This window comes from Gouania willdenowi, chromosome 5 (assembly GCF_900634775.1).
Source record: "Gouania willdenowi chromosome 5, fGouWil2.1, whole genome shotgun sequence".
In the NCBI taxonomy this organism is placed as follows: Eukaryota; Metazoa; Chordata; class Actinopteri; order Blenniiformes; family Gobiesocidae; genus Gouania; species Gouania willdenowi.
In genome coordinates this window covers 8,858,862-8,873,168 of record NC_041048.1, presented here as the reverse complement: position 1 = coordinate 8,873,168, position 14,307 = coordinate 8,858,862, and the positions used below count along the sequence as shown (strand labels likewise).

General features: G+C 35.9%; 1 protein-coding gene across 1 annotated transcript in view; it reads right to left on the bottom strand.

The window, feature by feature from the left end:
* Window positions 1-6,116: 6,116 nt before the first annotated feature.
* ngfb (nerve growth factor b (beta polypeptide)) overlaps window positions 6,117-14,307 on the bottom strand; it is a 32,735-nt gene continuing 24,544 nt past the window's right edge. The window contains exons 2-3 of the mRNA XM_028445983.1: window positions 13,249-13,385; window positions 6,117-7,057 (exon numbers count right to left, since the gene is read on the bottom strand). Coding sequence (XP_028301784.1) covers window positions 6,453-7,046 — 594 coding nt within the window. The 5' untranslated portion in view covers window positions 7,047-7,057; window positions 13,249-13,385 and the 3' untranslated portion in view covers window positions 6,117-6,452. The remainder of the gene's footprint in view (window positions 7,058-13,248; window positions 13,386-14,307) is intronic.

Sequence of the window (14,307 nt, the reverse complement as noted above, 5' to 3'; positions counted from 1 at the left end):
GCATATCTTCTGAGGGATGGAAACTAAATCTCATTAACCATCTGCAGCCGCTATCTCCATTTCCTCCTCAAACTCCTCCTATGATGTAAGCTGGCTGCTGTAATGCAATCTGACATGGAGCATGAGTCACATGGATTCAAGAGATGAGGAGACAGTGTTGGGCCTGGAAAGATAATTTTGAAATCAAGAAATTCAAGAAACCCATTGTAGGAAAGAAATAGAGATTAAATTCACTGAAAATTGTATTTTTAGGACATCTTTGTTGTTTTGGTAGTAAATATAATCAACTTTCAGAAAAACAGGAAAATGTGCAGCATTAGTTTTACCAGCCGACCTTAATATGAGATTGTCTCCCCCTAGTGGACAGAAACAAAACATCCATCATAGGCCACGTTTACATGGGAGCTTTAATTCCTCTTTAACCTGACCTTGTAAACACTTAATTCCTAATGCTAATTTATTATTCGAATTAAATGTAATTCCAAATTAGGTGCAGGCTAATGTATTCCGTCTTTAATTCCGAATTAAATAATTCCTCTTTCTTGTAAACAGTTAACAACGCTTAAATCCACTTTAAGTTAATTCCGGTTGTTCTGCGCATGTGCGACTTGCGGCGATGACGCGCTGGGTGATGACATAATCCTACATGGCGGTCCAGGATAGAGCCGACACTATTTAATAGGAGCCTTAAAAGACATGGATATAATGAAAAAAGGGGATGAACGGAGGCATAAACATGCGCACATTCACACGGACACAGACTTATCACACACATAGAGATCAGCAAACGGAAAAGGCAAAACCACAATTGTCTTAATTTTTTCTGAGCACGAGTGTCCGCTGGAATCCTATAAAACTTTAATTTACGTCCACTAACGTTATTCCTCCTATTCTGGCACCCAAACACATAAGACGACATTCTAAAGCTGTAACATTATTAGCCTCCACAGTTTTTAGCCAGCGGCGTTTCCTGCTTTTGCCTCCAGCTAGAGTTGTGACGTCACTCGTAAAATAAATGACTGGGTATTCATTAACCGAGCTTTTAATTAGTTAATATCACATAAACATGAACCCAAACCAATTAAATCGCCCTAAAAAAATGAATTCCACACTTTGTGTAAACATAAGCATGACAAAAGCATGGGTTACTCTTCACTTTGAGATCAAGCCGTGCAAACACATTATTCTGCCAAATTGTCGCTAATATTAGATTTTCCCGTGGCAGCATGTATGGAGGCATGTCACAAATAAACCTGCAGCTTTAATGTTGATGATTATTATTACAAATAACTACTTATAAAATAGAATTAAATATACCTAATCCCCAGAAGGGAAAAAGGGTGAAATTGTTGCAGCAACATGATTTAAAAAAAGAGCAAACAGTATATAATTTAAAAACTGTAGGACGGACACAGATTGTAATTATAAGCTTATTATTATTATTTTTTTTTTAAATTTCAGAATTTTCCTGCATTGAAACATGCACAAGGCTGCAAGTCAGATCCATTTTGAATTTTTTTTTTTTTAAATGCCCCTTTTTCAGTTAAACTTTCATTTTTAAATTTCATAATGTACTGTATATAGTTAGTTAAAAATGTGAATGTCTACAACATGGAGAAGTTGGTATTTGTATACCAGTTTTTCTTGGTATAATATCCCCCACACTCACAACCTCCTTCCTCTGTCAATGTATTGTAAGTTTTCCAACCACCTGGGAAAATATTGGAAGGATAATTTGAATTATAACAATTCCTTCATCCATTTTCTGACCCACTTCCTCTTTTTCAGGGTCAGTCAGTGGGCGCTAGGTGGGGGGTACACCCGGGATAGGGCTCCAGTTGAATTATTGTTATCAAAATTACAATTTAAAATGTGAAGAAAGGTGTTTGGTTCAGATATTTTAATGTTCCAAATAAAACTATTGGTTTTTCCCCCAAGCTGATCACATTAGCCCATACTGCATTTATTAATTTTTTCATAATGAAATTATATAGATTTATTTTTTTTTTTTAAACAACATCTGGCTGCGGTTATAAATGAAGACAGAAATGTATCATTGCAAGCTGCTGTATAATTAGGCTACAAGTCGAGGCAACAAAATAATCATCACTTGTTATCGCTGCTAATCATTTCTCGCTTGAAAACTGATATGAAAATGAAAATACTTTCCGTTGTAAACTACCCATTTTGTATTTCAGCAAGATGATTATAACCTGAACCTAATAATAATGTTTAGTTGCTTCAAATTATGCTTTGTCTGCAATACACAGGCGTACTCTCGGCATCCCTGCTCCTGAAAAACTAAAAACCCTGCTTAAAAAAACGAACAGTTTCATATATTTATGAATTAAATGTAAATTCTGAAACATGAAGACTATTTTCAGTGTCCTGATGAATCAATAATAAATGAAAATTACTTTTTTTTTTTTTTTTTTTTTTTACAGCTGTCAACATGTTTAATACAGAACAGAACAAAGACTTTTCATGTTTGTCCACTAGAGGGAGATGTTGCTTTTCATGGCAGCTGTGCAACAAAACAGTTCAGATGACAACAGGGTTGGGGCAATTTCATTTTTCAATTATAATTACGTTTTCAATTATCCATGTTCAATTACATTTCATTTATAATTACGATGACCGCCATTTTTTCCAATTTCAAATAAATTACAATTTTTTCCCCTGAAAGTCAATTATAGTTACATTCTCAGTGACTAAATTTAAATAACAATTTCACTGACGTTTATTCATATAGGGTTGTGATGATTGTATAGATTCTATATACCTGTTTTGCATTTATTCAAATTTTAACTGAAAGTTTTTTTTATTGAATTTACACGGCAATTACAATTACAAACTCAATTATCTGAACTGAATTACAATTCAATTATAATTACAACGGTGACATTGACAGATTGAAATCACAATTACTATTATAAATATGCCATGAATGCAATTAATTATCAATTACGCAATTGCAATTATAATTGACCCCAACCGTGGATGGCAACATTTCTTAATAATAAAATAAAATAAAATAAAATAAAATAAAATAAAATAAAATAAAATAAAATAAAATAACTGAGGAGTTTTTTTTTTTGTGGCCTAAATGTCTGCATGTCTGTATTTGTTGCACCGATGACAGAAGGTTTTCCTTGCCGCCATGATGAATTCATGTTGGGTGTGGGATACATATGTATGTGTATATACGTATATATGCATATGTGTGTATCCATAAAATGAAGAGTCCGTCCTTAAGACTGCTCTACTGTAAAGTGCCTTGAGATACCATTGGTTATGATTTGGCGCTATACAAATAAAGATTGATTGATTGATTGATTAAAACTGAAATGTCAGAGCCAAAAGCATGACTCCATTGAGCCGAGTTGGTTTTATCAATCCCAGACATTCTGCATATTTCTCCCTTTTTTGATCTTGTCTACAGTAGAATATAAAGCAGTGGAAAAACTTGAAACAAAGACAAAAAAAGAGGCATTAAGTTTTTTTTTTTTTTTTTTTTATGAGAACGATCACAAGTAATTTAAATTCCAAGGACACACAAAAAATACAAAGAACGAACACACAGGGTGCTTGTTTATTGGTGTTTAATAAATAACATGTCAACCTTATTACAAAATGTTTGCTTATATTAGGCCTGGGTCAAACTGTATGTGTGAGGTTTGTCCATTGTTCTTCAGTGAGGTGCTAAAGGACACCAACATGGGTGGCAGGGATATAATGGAAGTAATTGTGAAGTAAAAAAAAAAAGCTTCAGGCTGTTGCTCTGTCACTTAGTTTAACTGCACTTTAATTATCAAACAACTTTAAGCCTGTGCTATCAGAAACCACAATTTATGATCTCATGAAAAGGCCAATTAGAGCGTCGTGAAAAATATGCATTTCATAGCATACGGAAAACATCTGATTATTATTAAATAAAAGCAGTTGAAAGGTTTGTGGCAGATAAACCCAATCCACACAAATTATATCATATTATGGTAGAAAAACCTTCTTATACTTATATGATTGTTTTGTCTGATGGTCACAGAAGTGTAAATTCATATCACACGAGGTGCAGAGGTGAAAGTAATAGATTACACGTACTCTGGTTGCTGTAATTGAGTTGCTTTTATGGGTACTTTTAATAGTACATTTTTGAGTATATTTCTAAATCAGTATTTACTTGTACTTAAGTACGTTTTAGTAGTTTTTGAGTTGTTTTATGTGTTTTTCTAGTCCTTTTGTGTATTTTGGCAGTCGTCTTGTGTGTTTTGTGAGTAAATCTGTGCATTTGTGTTGTTATTTTGCATATCTTTGGTGTTGTTTTGTGAGTTTTTGCTGTTGTTTTGTGTATTTTTGTAGTCATCTTGTCATATTGAGTTCTTTTGGAGTCATTTTGTGTGTTCTGTATATTTCTCTGACCTTTTGTGTGTGTTTGTTGTTCAGTTTTTGGGTTTTTTGACTTGTTTAAGGTGTTTTTGTAATCTTTTGGTGCATTCTTGCAGTTGTCTTGTGTGTCTTGTAAGTAAAGTAATTCATTACATTTCCACACCGCACTGTTACTGGGTAAATTATTATTTGTTTTAAAATGATCCACGGACATTGTGAAAAAAAATAAAAAATAAAATGAAATTAACAGACAAGATTTAATACCAAAAATAAACATGCGGGTGAAAGTAAATAGTAATTTTTACTTCAAATACAATTAATTGAGATACTTTTTACTTGTAGTTGATTATTTTATGTATTTGTTCTTGTACTTGAGTACAATTTCAATCAAGTAACAGTACTTTTACTTGAGTAGAACATATAACTACTCTTTATACCTCTGCAGATGTGTATGATGACTTGATGAGGTTTATTTCTCATATATGTTTTTGCTATGTTTCTGTGGAAATGAAAGACTTGTGTTTTCAAGGTCAGGCATTTTCATCTTTAAAAGACAAAAAACAGGCATTTGTCAAAGCCTTAGCCTATATTCAGACCACAAAATGTTTAACCGCACACTGTCTCGTGTCTGGCTGTAATTGGCCGAGCTTTTCCTGAGTGCGCTCAGTAATCAGGAAAAGTCCAACATCTGAAGCTACTTTGATTATTTACACTTTTCCAAAGCTGTGTCACCTGTGGCTGTTTAGGGTTAGAGATTATAGTCACATCTGACACATCTTAGATTACGCAAAACCAGGCGGTTCGACTCAAATGAGCTCAGGATTTACAAATGTGATCAAAGCAAAATCCAAAAAACAAGGCATTTTTTGGTAAACACTGCAGATGATGATCTAGATGGTCAGTGAATGTGTCTTTATCGTAAAAATGCATAAAATCCTTCCTTTGACAGAAGAAATGTACACAAATCTGAAACATATCTCTCTCTCAAACACACACCAAATACTGCATTTTAAAATTATTAATATTTTTTGTTAAAAGGCACCATAAGGGTAATGAAATACTCCTCCAGACCAGAAGGTGGCAGCAAGAAGCACAATAAGTCTGCAATAGGATGTGAATTGTTTAGCTACATGTACTGCCTAATGTGACTAAGCTTATAGACCCTTAGATTGTTTGTAAACATTGTGACGTATTTTGTTGGGTGGGGCTTAGCCTGGAGGCAAAACCACAATTGTCTTTGTTGTTTTTTTCTAAGCACGAGTGTCCGCTGGAACCCTATAAAACTTTAATTTACGTCCACTAATGTTATTCCTCCTATTCTAGCACCCAAACACACAACAAGACAACATTCTAAAGCTGTAACATTACTAGTCTCCACGTGTCTTTTTGCAGACATCTCGTGTGTTTCGGGTAAATCTGTGCATTTTCTTGGAGTAATTTAGTCTTTTTTTATCATTTGGTGTATTTTTGCTGTTATTTTGGGTATTTTTCTATTATTTTGTAGTCATCTTGTCATTTTGAGTGCTTTTGGAGTCATTTTGTGTGTTCTGTATATTTTTCTGGCATTTTGTGTGTGTTTGATGTTGTTGTTTTAGGTGTTTTGTTGTCTTTTTGTGTATTTATGCAGTTGTCTTGTGTGTTTTGTGAGTAAATCGGTGCATTTTTTGTGTTATGTTTTTTTTGTAGTAATTTAGTCTTTTATGTCATTTTGTGTAATTTTGCTGTTATCTTGTCATTTTGAGTGCTTTTAGAGTGTTTTGTGTGCTTTTGGAGTCTATTTTTGCATTTTTCTTGGGGGCTCCATAAAATTAGACCAAGGGCCCAGGGCGGCCAGGCATGGACACTGGCCGCCCTGGGCACTGGCCTATTGTTTCACAGCACTTAAAAGAGTGGACGAAATGAGAAATGAAGCAGCTGCAGAAACTCTTTGACCCAGGTCTGGCATGCAGTCCTGCGATACTTTGACATTTGCAAATAATTTACTTTGTGCTGAGAATAAAAAAAGTCTTTGGTAATAATTTACTAAACGATTGTGTGCTTTTCAGCTTGAGTATAGGTTCAAGTCTTCACTGTCGCCATGACTTGCGGCTAAGGACGCACACGCAGGCTACGTTGATGCGTATGAGCCTCCAAGCCACGAGATTCTTAAACGAAGTCAAAGCACGAACAAACGTGTGTGAGTTGGTGCAGTAGGAGTTCCAGTGTCTGGCATCAATCCCTAAACATCCCGGGACGCCCGTTCGAGCGCTGTGACACGTTGTTTCAAAGAAGTACTGCTTCTTGTTGACATTGTTGATGTTCACGTCTGGTAGAACCGTCACCTCGTTGCCTGAGATGTCTGTGGCCTTGGTTTTGTTTCCAACCCAAAGACTCAAGCTTTCACACACTGAGTAAACCCCGCGGTGTTGAGGCTGCACTGCTCGCCTTCGAGTCCTTTTGCCAGCAACCTGTGACCCATTGGGCTCTTCGTCTGGGGGTTGGGAGCTAAAAAGCACCCTGGGTGAGTGGTAGTGGCGCTTAGTAAAGAGTTTGGGATCCACGACAGGGATGTGGTTGGGGTCTCTCTGGTGGGCGGGGGTGGCAGTGCAGGAGTCCCTTCTGATGGTGGCCACAGCTTGGGCACTGAAGAGGAGAAACAGGGCCAGCGTAGACGACCTCATGAGCTCAAAACCTGAGGGTGTCAAGGAAACGAGTGTTAGAGCAGGATAGCGTTCAAATGTGAACAGCAATTCATTTACTTTTGTTTAGTTTTCTTCTTTTCGATGCGTTAGGCTTTGATAACACCTTCGAGACATGGCTGCTACTTTCTCTTGTTCAACGTTCATTTTTTTTTTTTTTTTTGGCTTAATGTTGAAGCTGCTAGTGATATTTTTTCATCAGCTAAAGACAGAGACTGTGTTCGAAATTGCATACTATACACTACACACTCAATGAGTATATACCGTCGACTAAAATCACCAACCTTTCTGAAACTGTGAACTACTTCAAAGGTACTGAATAGTCTAAGCACTTCTTAAATACCAAATGTCCACGGTTTCACTTTAATTAGAGTAAGAATATAAGGAAGGTTGGCAGTACATATTTAAGTTTCAACATGCAACACTTTATTTCTCCTAATTTATGCAATTGTTTCATTTCATAGAAAATTATAATGTTTCTATTTTACTAACTACTAATGAACAATTTTTAACTAATCGTATAGCATAACATTTGTAAAATGTAACAAATATGTCATATTTTACGCAAATTTACCTTGCGTTTTTTTTAAATATATCTTATTAATTGTATTATATATAACATACCACAACCCACACACCAAATCTTCTGCGCTTTAAAACAATTATCACATTGTTTCAGTGAAAATAAACATTTAACGATGGTTAATTTCATACTAAAACTTCATCATGTGCAGCAGTATTAAACTCTACTCAGTACTAACTACATCTGTCATCTGTATTTATCTTTGTGACTTTGAATTGTGGAAAGTAAATCAGATTTTAGTTGGAGCTCATTGGTGACTAGAGCACTTCACATGGTCCATGAGGGCTACCTGGGGCCCTCGGGCACCATGTTGGTGACCCCTGGTCTACTATATACTAGTAGTATGATTACCGGTAGTATGGTGACCTAAAGCACACTGAGGCTAAATATCTCTGTTGATTCTCCACCTTTGAAAGTTCTGAAAGCTTTTTAAGCAAGAAAGTGACTAAGTAGAACATCAACATGTGGTCATTGGATCCATAAAAGTCGAGGAAACACATTTCAGAGATTTTCGGAGACCCTCCATTGTGCTACTGACGAAACTTCAAAACAAGAGCCCTATTTACAAAAGCATTAAAAAAAACTAATGGAAGAGAAGAAGAGATGCTTTTGTTTTGAGGAGATGTTTGACTTTTAGCTTAAAGCTGGTCCCAACACGATTTTACATTCTGCTCGCAATGCATCATGGGGCGGTTGAGTAGGACGAGTATGCCCACCGTGCATACTAAGGAAATGTCCCTTTAGTATACATCTGGGTATTTTTTGCATACTCAATGCACTTTACAGAATGATGGCATTATTCTTTCACTCCATACTTAGTGGTGGTAAGCTGGGGCAGACTGACGAATGTCAGGCTGCCATAGTGCACCATCGGCCCCTCCAACCACCACCAACACTCACTCACACACTTCATACTAGGCAATGTGGGTGAAGTCTTTATTGACATTGTTGGAAAACTTTCTCCCATTGCATTGTGGGATGTTGAGTCCCATACACGGATGGAAAAAACATGTTTTTACTTCATTCTTACTGTGATTTTTTTTGGCCTCAAAAACTTGACAAAGTGACTTCCCAACAAATTCCTGGTGTTTTCATGGACTGAAAGTTGATCAAAACAATGACGGATGTTTATTTTGTTGCTTTCACGGAAAGATCTAAATCCAATTTTTGGACATGCAGTAGTTGCTCCTAAGCAAAGACAACAATCATTGATTTCCAGAACATGTGACTCTAGTTTTTCTGAATACTTTTTTTCCTCATACATTTAAAAGACTTTAAATCCTGTCTGCGTATTTCCCTAATTTTCCCGCTTCTTGGTAACAAGGCAGAACATGTTGAGCCACAAGATTAGCTTCTTTTGAGTGAAAGTAGCAACTCCACTTTAAAGTTCCAAGTAAAGCTTATTGGCTTAGTGCTAATCCTAATCACGGGAAGAGAAGCTTTAAGTGCCTTGTTTGGTATGAGGAAGAGAGAAGACCAGATAAAGAAAAACTGGATTGTTTGATGTCTAATTTATGGTGACATTTTTGATTACATTTTTAATTTTTTTTTTATTTACAAACTCACCAACAGTTCCTGTTTGTCGAAAGATATTTATGAACATTTGAAGACAAAATTTCTATTTCTAAATATAATGAAGATTTTGGCAGCTGTTATACAGTTAAACAACTTTTTTTTTTTTTTAGCAAATTATAGCATTGCAAAAAAATAAAACACACATTCATGTCGCCCTAAGAATTAATAGATTGATAGATAGATAGATAGATAGCAAGATAGATAGATAGATAGATAGATAGATAGATAGATAGATAGATAGATAGATAGTTTATTGTCATTTTTCGCCAACCAGACATTGAAATTAAGTGACACATATAACCAGAAAGGAGGAGACAAATAAATTGTTGAATGATTGAAATAATAAAGTCATGATAATGGGAGGGTGGGATGACTTAATGGGTCAAAACTTACACAGAATAAGAAATAATGGGATATATTCAGAAGAAGCTACTCAAAAAGCTGTTTTCAATTAGAATGGAGCTGCATCCGGATTCAAGAAGGGATAAAAACCGTGAGTTAAAGCCAGTGATGTGCCGTGAGCACTAGGGTTGGGTAGGCAGCGCGTTGCAAATCAAGACCACCAATGTCAACACCAATGACAATTCCATAAGTTTCTGCTGGCAAGTGTTAATTCAATTCAACTTTATTTGTATAGTGCAATTTTTCTCAATGCGCTTATCAAAATATAAAATTCATAATAAGAAAAAAAAAAACCCAACAAGATCCACATGAACAAGCATTTAGCCATCTGACAAAATCAACATCGTAAAACACCATTAAAGAAACATAAACAATTATTTAATATAGCCTCCATACTCTCCCAACAAGATATATCTCATGACACGGCAGCGCATCCGTTGTTTGTGTTGGAAACACAGAAACACGGAGAAAATGACAACAACAACAACTCGGAACAGCCTCAGTGAGGCGCATCCACAAAGCCAATCCTTCCTTTTGTACCATTCACCGTGAAAAGTACCAATAAGTTTCTGACCTTAACCTTAGCTGAAGCTCTGGTAGCTCAGGTGTTGGTCTCCCATCTTTTAAAAGCTGTTGTTTTTCCTCAAAAGAAATCTAGCGCTGTTATCCTGCCCACGAGCTAGAGAACGTAGCAGCAGCCATGCTGTATCAATTAACTAATGCACTGTGAACTTACGTATAGCATTTAGCATAGCGCGGTTACGTCCAAAGGCAGCGTAGAGAGCTGCCTTTTTACGTAAATGGTTTTCATCTTGGGGAACTGACTGCACATGTGCAAACACATAAAAACACTCTATGGGGTCAGAGGCAGAGCAGCAATGTGCTTTTGGGAGTGGGCGTGGCCTTCTCCTGCCTTACAGACTGTGCAGCCGTACAGCTAATAGCAATGTTTAGTCATTTGGTCTATGAACACTTTCAAACTTATGGGTACCGTAGGCTATCGGAAATGGAAAAATAAATAACACAATTATATTATAATTAAAACAAATAATCAAAATATCCATTCACCCTTGGGTAGGCATTGCCTACCTTGCCTACCCTGACTGCACATCACTGGTTAAATTGAGATTGTTCATGAAACAAGAAACCTCTAAAAAGAGCAACATTTGTAAAAAGGATCTTTAGCCCTGCAACAATAATTCATGCATAATTACAATAATGGAATAGTTGTGCGATGACTCACGACTGTCACTGCTGTGATGTCTGATTGGACAGACATCCATCTTGTTTTCATCACATTGTAATATACATGGCAGAGTTCAACAGGATCCACAGGCGTGTTAACACCTGCAGTATAGTTCCTCTGGCTGACGCTGTCAGGCAGCTTTATTATACTGTACATTGGATTAGCCTCAGGACTCAGGGATGAGCTCTAATGGATTAAAGCTGTTGGCACAAGTCAAGCAGAAAAAATCACAGTCTTTGCATCAGTGTGTATTGTGGACTATGATTAAAATAATAAAGGCTTATCTGAGTTTTTTTTAGAATTCAGGATGTTTTTCTGTAGCACTTCAACTTGTGGAAGTGGGACATTTGGACATTAGAAAAAGAAAACCATTACTCTTTGGAAGATGAAAAAAAAAATAAATACAAGACAGAAAGAAGGAATGTAATGAAGAAAAACATCTCCCACATGGAAAGCACCTCTCCCAGTGGGTGTGGTTTACACTTTATGTGGCTTCAAAAGTGATTGCATCAGTGACTTCTGCTGTTTTCGACAATGTATTTTATTCCAAATTAGAGAAATGATATCCAAAATATTTCACTGAAACTATGGGAAACATCACATCTAATTTTATAGACATTTTGTTTTTGGATTTATACAGAAAATGAAGTTAAACTGGACATTTGGGCCTCATTTGAACCCTTTCATGCATGCATTATGAAAACCTTAGTAAAGATGTTTTTCCTGTGGGTTTTTATTACTCTTTGGGCTTATAAAAGAGGATTCAAATGACTTTTGTCAGGGACTCCTTTTTCATTGAGCTACTGTACAAAGACGTGGACACCAGGGCGACCGTGGCTCAGGTGGTGGGTCGAGAGGTTGGGAGTTCGATCCCAATACCTGACTATGTGTCAAAGTGTCCTTGGGCAAGACACTGAACCCTAAGTTGCTCCCAGTGGTCGACTAGCGCCTTGCATGGCAGTCCTGTCCCACTGGTGTGTGAATGTGAGAGTGATTGGGTGAATGAGCTGATATGTAAAGCGCTTTGAGGCTGCTTCAGTGTGGTGATAAAACGCTATATAAATCAAGTCCATTTACACCATGCATTTGAGTCTTGTAACAAAGACAAACAAATCGCAGAAAATGAGACATTGAGTGTAAACTATGAAGGGAAAACGTATTTGATGCTGCTGGTGCTCTGGTGTCTTCTGTCTTTTTAAGATACTGTTCAAAGCAGTACAACAATGTTGAACTTGGCCCCTAACCAATGAACTGCAGACCAGTCCATTCTTGATGGTGGATTTCTGATATACGGGTATGACTCAGATCTGTAATAATATGTTTCTTTTCAGCCCTGTGTGTGCTGCCTCTTTTAGTAATATCTTTTCAGTCCTTTATTTATATTTGTGCAACTTTTGTGTCTGTGCTTCCAGGTATTCAGCTCGTATTTCCACCTCACAGTCTCATCAATGATCTTGTGCTGTGAGTGATCAGACGCCCTCCTGTTTGGCACTCAGGTGTGCTGCATTACCAATCAAGCCTCCTTCACTATTCAGCTGTTGAGTATGACGGCATTTTAGGGTCACATTGAAATAGAAAATAAAAATCTGGGGCCTTAAATTTGTAATATTTGGAGAATATAGTCGTAATTTTACGAGAACAGTTGTATCTTAATAAAATCAAAATTTTACAAGATTAAAGTCATATTATTCCAAGATTAAAGTCGTAATATTTTCAGATTAAAGTCACAATATTTCAAGAATAAAGTCTTAATTTTAAACAACTGGAATTTTATGAAGGTGCATGTTTGTAAAGAATAAAGTCTTAATTTTTTGCAAATAAAGTTGTATCTTAATTAAAAAATAATAAAAATTACGATTTAATCTCGTAAAATTATGACTTTATTCTCAAAATATTTCCACTTTATTCTCGTAGTGCTCAGATTTCTTTTTATTTTGATGTGACTATTTCACGTTGTAGTTAGGACACATAATGAAAGTAATTCATTTATATTAATGTTTAAAGTGTTTTAAATCTTATTTGATTTGGATCAATTCAAAATAAACACCTTTTCATACCGTTTGATAAATAGTGTTTTTTTTATGAGTAAGAGACAATTTTTTTTTTTTTTTTTTAAGCACAATTGAAATATGCTTACAGTGAAAATATACACTTCTAGTTTTGCTGTTTAAGTGTTTTCAAAGTTTCTCTGTGCTCTCAGAGTTGCACATTTTCAAACGTGCTTAGAATGACAAACGCTAGAATATAATGTAAATGTAATGGAAAATATTGGTCAAAAAACAATGCTTATGAACTGCTTTTTTGACCAATTTGGTTTGGTTGTTTTTTCTCTCTTTTTTTCAGCCGTTTAGTGATCATTTATTGATACCATTTGATACCTTTTCAGTGTCTCCACGTGAACTGTTTGGCCTCTGCGCTTCCTAAAGGATGTGGTTAGAGATGATGGTGCTGCTGAGAGCTCTTCCTGCCATCAGGCCAAGCCGTGGCCTCCATCTTAGAGCTTCACTCATCAGCCCTGATGAAAGACCAACGAAAGGTGTCTCAGATCACTCATAAAACACAACTTTTTCAATTGGACACACAATGTTAAAAAAACAACATTTGCCCAGTGTTTATTATGGTTTTTATTCAGTATTTGAAGAGCAGACGTGCAGGAGGCCATGGCTGGAGATAGTTTGAACATGTGCAGAGAAAAAAAAGGTGATGGAGCTGTTAGAAAGAGGACAACCACAGAGCTTTCTGGGCATGGTGAAAGAGGTTAAAAAGGTTGTTAGTGTTTACACTGAGGATGAAGGAGAGGAAAGCACAAGACTTAAACAAAAGAAGTCAATGAAAAAGAGCATAGTTGGAAAGTAACAGACTTTGACAGGTTTATCACATCTGAAACACGTCTCTGGCTCCAAAAGACAGACAGACAGCAACATCTTAAAAAGTTATTGATTGTATAGGAACAAATACAAACCAGATCATGTTGGAATGTGCTATTCTGTAAATAACATCTAAAAAGAAACAATGGATTCATTGGGGGAATTAAAGATGTCATGCCAGCAATGTGTGTTTTTTGTTTCTTCAATGGAATAATATTCATACAGAGTTCTAAATTCATTATTAATAGTAACCAAACACAACTACGATCAGTTTTTTTTAATTTTATTTTATTTTCGTCTCTGTGCTCTTATGTTTAGTGACATGCAAAGCTAGTACTTCATGGATAGAATACTAACCCTAAATGGCATGTAATTAAACCAATGCTGCAGCATATATTTTAGAATGTTTCCAGTAATATCATTTCAGTCATTTCAATTTTATTTCAGACCAATTTGGTCCATTTAAAAAGAGGTACTGTACAAACAACAATAAGTACAACATTTTAAAAAAGCACATATAGTTAAAATACATGCAAACACTTCCATCAATGCTTCCAACAATAACATCAG